Source organism: Piliocolobus tephrosceles, chromosome 11 (assembly GCF_002776525.5).
Source record: "Piliocolobus tephrosceles isolate RC106 chromosome 11, ASM277652v3, whole genome shotgun sequence".
In the NCBI taxonomy this organism is placed as follows: domain Eukaryota; kingdom Metazoa; phylum Chordata; class Mammalia; order Primates; family Cercopithecidae; genus Piliocolobus; species Piliocolobus tephrosceles.
Window position 1 is genome coordinate 36,140,430 of NC_045444.1, and position 6,042 is coordinate 36,146,471.

At 39.5% G+C, this 6,042-nt stretch overlaps 1 protein-coding gene across 1 annotated transcript; it reads left to right on the top strand.

The window, feature by feature from the left end:
* The first annotated feature begins 3,923 nt into the window (after nucleotides 1–3,923).
* LOC111546123 (peptidyl-prolyl cis-trans isomerase A) lies at nucleotides 3,924–4,653 on the top strand. The gene has a single exon (XM_023217454.3). The coding sequence runs from the start codon at nucleotides 3,962–3,964 to the stop codon at nucleotides 4,457–4,459; it is 498 nt and encodes a 165-aa protein (XP_023073222.1). The 5' UTR covers nucleotides 3,924–3,961; the 3' UTR covers nucleotides 4,460–4,653.
* Nucleotides 4,654–6,042: the final 1,389 nt, after the last annotated feature.

A 6,042-nucleotide genomic window follows, 5' to 3' on the forward strand; every position in this document is an offset into this window, starting at 1 on the left:
GAGAGCATGGTGATCCCTTCGATGTGTACCATGCTGAAGAAAGCTTTCTTCTGTAATATCTCTGATGTTTTTCCTAGTCCATTTGTTCTTTTGACACACAATTACCCGTATGCCTGTTTTCTGTCCTTCCACTTCCACATTACTCGTTGGGTTGAAAATTCATTAGCTCCACAGGTCTATTATCCATTCCTCTCCGCTATGTTCTATGCCTTGGGAGTCTGACCTTCATGACTGTATAATTGGTTTCCCTGGTCCTCTGCCTTTTGTGTGTGTCTGGCCAATGGGAGATGTTTGCAGGGGATTGGAGGGCAGGAAAAGCAAGGAATTTATTCCCTCAGTTTCCCCCCAGCTAGGACAAGGCTTGACGGTGCTTGAATAATTCTACCTCCAGCCACAGCTTCTGTAGACGATCTTCTACTGTTTTCTCCAGGTCTCAGTATTTGTTACCTCTTCACTTCTTCTGACCCGAGAGTGGTAACTCGTCTATATTACTGCTACTTCTAGATGTTTCACTATCCCTCGCTGGTTTCCTTTAACCCTACTCATACCATTGTACAAAGTTCTTTCATTAAAACCCCAATAGCTCTACTTGATTATCTATTTCCTTCCAAAACCTTTATTTATTTGCTGATATAATCATATTTTCTCTCATTGTTCTCATACTTTTATTCCCTTCATTTCATCCATGAAAGATTCTCAGTTTTGTCTCTGGATAGTGGCTCTTTAATGCCTTCAGTTTAGGTATTAATTCCATTCTATATTTTTTATATAGAATGGAATTAATTTGCTTATTTAGTCTCTTTTTCACTTTAGTTAGATGCCTGTTTGTCTCCACCTGTTTTCTTTTACTGTCACTTTAACCTGGTGCAGTGGCTCACAACTGTAATCCCAGCACTTTGGGAGGCCAAGGTGGGCGGATCACAAGGTGAGGAGTTTGAGACCAGCCTGGCCAATATGGTGAAACCCTGTCTCTACTAAAAATACAAATATTAGCCGGGCATGGTGGCACACACCTGTAGTCCCAGCTATTCAGGAGGCTGAGGCAGAATTACTTGAACCCAGGAGGTGGAGGTTATAGTGAGCCACGATCACACTACTGCACTCCAGCCTGGGCAACAGAGCAAGACTCTGTCTCAAAAAACAAAAGGCAAGCAAACAAACAAAAAAAAAACCTGTCACTTCTTTTATAGAAGACATGTTTTCTTGCTATTTTGTTAGTTTGCTAGATGTTTACTGAAGGTTTTTTGTTTGTTTTTTTTTTGTTGTTGTTGTTGTTGTTTTTTAAGTCTACAAGCGATCATTTTCAGAGTCCAGAGTGCCCACCATTACACTATGGAAACTTGCACTCAAGACAAACTTTTATTCTTAAACTTCTTGTTGCTATTTACTTATTTTTCCTTAGGTTTTTTCTCCTCCCCACAGGCTCCAGTTTTCTCTGTATATTTATCCTGATCCCAGGTGAAATCTGTGCAGTTACACTGGGACCAGCCCGTACCTCTCCCCTCCATCTTCTCAGTTATTCCCTGAGTGGCATGTTCTTTGCCTGTATGTAGAAAGATGTTGTCAATGAGGATGATCCACCATGCGGAAGCGCCCAGGGATGGAAAGCAAGGGTGTCCAGTTCTTCACTATGACAGGTTCTGCCTCTTGTAGTCATGGAAACATGTTAGGGGAATTGTGAAGTATTTCCCTACTTTTTTCAAGTGACTCCTTTTTTAGGAAACAAAACTGTGATGTACCAAAACTATGCTATAATGATTAGAGATTTTCTTGGTTTCATTGTCAACACCACCATTTGGTAGCTGTATGCAAATCAACTTAACTTCTCTGTGTCTCTGTTTTCCTCAATTGAAAATGTTATTTAATTATAGTAAACATTTTGCTAGTTTCTTGTGTAGATTCAATGATTAGTATAAGTAAACCCCTCAGAACAGTGCCAGGTATATAGTAAGTACTACACAACTGTTTGCCATTATTCATGTGAGTTATAGCTGGGAAGATTTTTCTCTCAATCTGACTCCTTTATAATTAATGTCAATTATGTGTAATCTTAGTGGTGAGTCATTTGTTCGTTATGATTTTTGATGTTGTAAGATTTCAGTTTCTTCTCTGTCTCCCCTAATACTTTAAGGAAAGATATTGAGAAGTTTGGAAATGATCTTCAGACCTTCTTGGAATAAGCTGGACCACCAATAAACCGTGGATGTGAGTCGTAATTTCTAAACACTCTGCAGAATTGCTTTCATTAAGTAGGTTTTATAATACTAGGTGGGTGCAAAAAACTGCAATTACTTTTACACCCACCTAATAACTTACTTCCCTTTTAAATTGAAAGCTGAACTCCCAAGGTTATAAAACCTAACATCGCAATTTAAAACTTTGGAGGAATTTCATCCTTTTTTTTTTTTTTTTTAAGAAGAACCAGGTAGGGAGTTCTAAAAAAAAATAACAAAAACAAAACAAAACAAAACAAAAAAAAAACCCACACTAAAACAGATCTGTTTTTTGACAAAAATGTGTGAGTTTTGTACACTAAAAATTTCTCTAATTCTCTGTGGATACCAACTGGTCTCCTACAATTTAATTCAACCCTGACAGTGACCACCACAGTTAGCACAGACACCCACAAGTTAAGAGCTCTGTCCCACAAAACTGCTCCCCACTTCAGACCGTAGTCACAAGTTCCAGGTTATGACCTGTGCTTCTGACCAACCAGTTACAAATCAGAGGTCCCCACACCACCTCTGCAGGTTCAGTAATTTGCTAGAATGGTCCCCAGAAGTGAGGAAAGTGTTTTACTTGCCACTACCGGTGTATTATAAAGGATGCAACTCAGGAACAACCAAATAGGAGAGTTGCATAGGGCAAGATGTGAGGATGGGGGTTCCAACAGCTTCCATGCCCTCTCCGAATGCACCACTGTCCCAGCACCTTGATGGGTTTACCAGTCCAGAAGCTCTCCAAAGCCTGTTGTTTAGGGTTTTTATGGAGACTTCATTACATAAACCTAATTGATGAAATCATTGGTCAATGGTGATCAAGTCGATCTCCAGCTCCCTCCTCTTTCTGGAGGTCAGGGAGTGAGGCCGCAAGTTCCACTGCTCTAATCACATGGTTGATTCCTCTGGCAATCAGGCTTCATGCTCCCAGAGCCACCTCAGCATAAACTCTCGTGTGATTGAGAAGAGTTTATTATGAGTAACAAATATGCTTCTCTCACTCCTACCACTCAGGAGATTCCAACGATTTTAGAAGCTCTGTGCCAGGAACTAGGGGCAGAGACAAACTATATATATTTCATATTATATCACAGGAATATGTACTGTATTATTGGAGAAAGAAACAACATCAAAATGTGCTTTGGTGAAATGCATCTCTAGACAACCTGTAACCAAGCTTCAAATCCTACCAGCCTGCCTCATTATGCTTAATATGACACAAATGAGCTCCGGGCTTTTCAGAGGAAATTATAAAGGCAAAGATTATACTTGCTTTGGGAGCATTTGAACAAGTAAGAATTCTATTTTGCCCTTTATTCTCTTAGTTTCCACAAGTTTATGCAAAATGATCAAGAGAAAAATGACATAAATGAAAAATGATACCTGATTACAACTATCAATAAACATATTATCAAATCCATGCTTTTATTTTGGGGTTTCTAACATTGTTCTTGCTGATTTGAAGTTGCAACAAGAAGATATTAATAAATGTGTAATAAAAGCATAGAAAGCAATTTGGAGCAATGTTAAAATATGAAGTACTTCAATAAACAAAAATGTGCCCACCAAAGTGTCCACATCAATTTTTATATTTGATCATTTGAATTCAACTTTTAAATTTCACATCCTTTCTATGTGTACAAAGTTGCAATGTGAATTGTGATTAAAATGACCTGGAATTATAAGAAATTACTATCGGCTTTGCAGACGCTGCCGCCGAAGAAATTCTTGTACTACTAGCCATGGTCAACCCTACCGTGTTCTTCGACATTGCCGTCGACGGCGAGCCCTTGGGCCGCGTCTCCTTCGAGCTGTTTGCAGACAAGGTTCCAAAGACAGCAGAAAATTTTCGTGCTCTGAGCACTGGAGAGAAAGGATTTGGTTATAAGGGTTCCTGCTTTCACAGAATTATTCCAGGGTTTATGTGTCAGGGTGGTGACTTCACACGCCATAATGGCACTGGTGGCAAGTCCATCTATGGGGAGAAATTTGAAGATGAGAACTTCATCCTAAAGCATACAGGTCCTGGCATCTTGTCCATGGCAAATGCTGGACCCAACACAAATGGTTCCCAGTTTTTCATCTGCACTGCCAAGACTGAGTGGTTGGATGGCAAGCATGTGGTCTTTGGCAAAGTGAAAGAAGGCATGAATATTGTGGAGGCCATGGAGCGCTTTGGGTCCAGGAATGGCAAGACCAGCAAGAAGATCACCATTGCTGACTGTGGACAACTCGAATAAGTTTGACTTGTGTTTTATCTTAACCACCAGACCATTCCTTCTGTAGCTCAGGAGAGCACCCCTCCACCCCATTTGCTCGCAGTATCCTAGAATCTTTGCTCTCGCTGCAGTTCCCTTTGGGTTCCATGTTTTCCTTGTTCTCTCCCATGCCTAGCTGGATTGCAGAGTTAAGTTTATGATTATGAAATAAAAAATAACAATTGTCTGTCAAAAAAAAAAAAAAAAGAAATTACTATCAAAGAAGCAGTTGAACTTTTCAATTAATCTTTACTGCACTAAACTAATGGCTTGCACTAACATTACAGTTGTATTTTAAACAGTGTCAACAATTTAAATGAGCCAGATAATTGATTGAATATTAATTAACATAGGTTGAAAAACTAACAGGAAATAAATTATGTCCACAGTAGCAACATTTTATTTAAGCTATATGATAATTATCTCAACTGTAACTGGGGCCGATTTAGTGTGTTACTAGAACAAATTGATGCTATACGTTTGCAAAGCAAGAGTGTCTATGTGCTAAATCTGACAGATCTACCTAATGCATAGCAAAATAAAAGTTTGATTATTGTGTAAGTTATGTAGTCTAACATGGAGAGAGAAACTGAGAATTATTTTAGTTAGCCAGAAAAGTGGCATGGTGGCTGTGTAGAGGAAAGCTCAACAGCGTCTCTGAGCAGAGTTCTGTTTTTTGTTTTTTGATTTTTTTTGTTATTGTTGTTTGTTTGTTTGTTTTGAGACCAAGTCTCACTCTGTCTCCAGGCTGGAGTGCAGTGGCACAATCTCACCTCACTGCAACCTCCGGCTCATTGCAACCTCTGCCTCCCGGGTTCAAGTGATCCTCCTGCCTCAGCCTGCCAAACAGCTGGGATTACAGGCACCTGCAACCACGCCCAACTAATTTTTGTAATTTTGATAGAGAAGGGGTTTCATCATGTTGGCCAGGATGGTCTTGATCTCTTGACTTCGTGATCCGCTCACGTTGGCCTCCCAAAGCGCTGGGATTACAGACATAAGCCACCGCGCCCTGCAAGTTTTGTTCTTAAAAGTACACTTTTGGAGTCTCTGATAAGAATCAGTCTAAGTAGTGAACACTGAATGTGGGTGTCTATGTGTATGTTTCCCTTAAGTGTAAAATATAAATATTGTGCTAAAAATGAAGGAGAAAGAGAAGACCACACATGTGAATAAAGGAAACTGCAGAGACTAAAATAAAACTAATTGTGTACTTAGAATTCTTTCTGGCAATATGTTCTTTGAAGAGGATAATGGCAAAGTCAGAAACTTTCATGTGTGAGAAGCTACAAGGATAATTATGTCTTCAGCAAAAAGGCATGCAAAAACTATCCTACAAGTTTCGCCTCCAAATCAGTGGAAGAGCAGGTTTTTGGTTCCAAAGGTTACCCATACAGGAAACATTTGTGTTTCTGAAGATGAAAGCTTGTCAGAGGTTCTGGGAACTAGCCAAAACCACTAATTTCTCTGACAGGATGTGATGGATGATTTGAAGGGTATGTAAAGAATAGAGATACAATCTGACGGTTAGTCAATTGATCTTTAAAGAAAGATTTCAAAGAAAG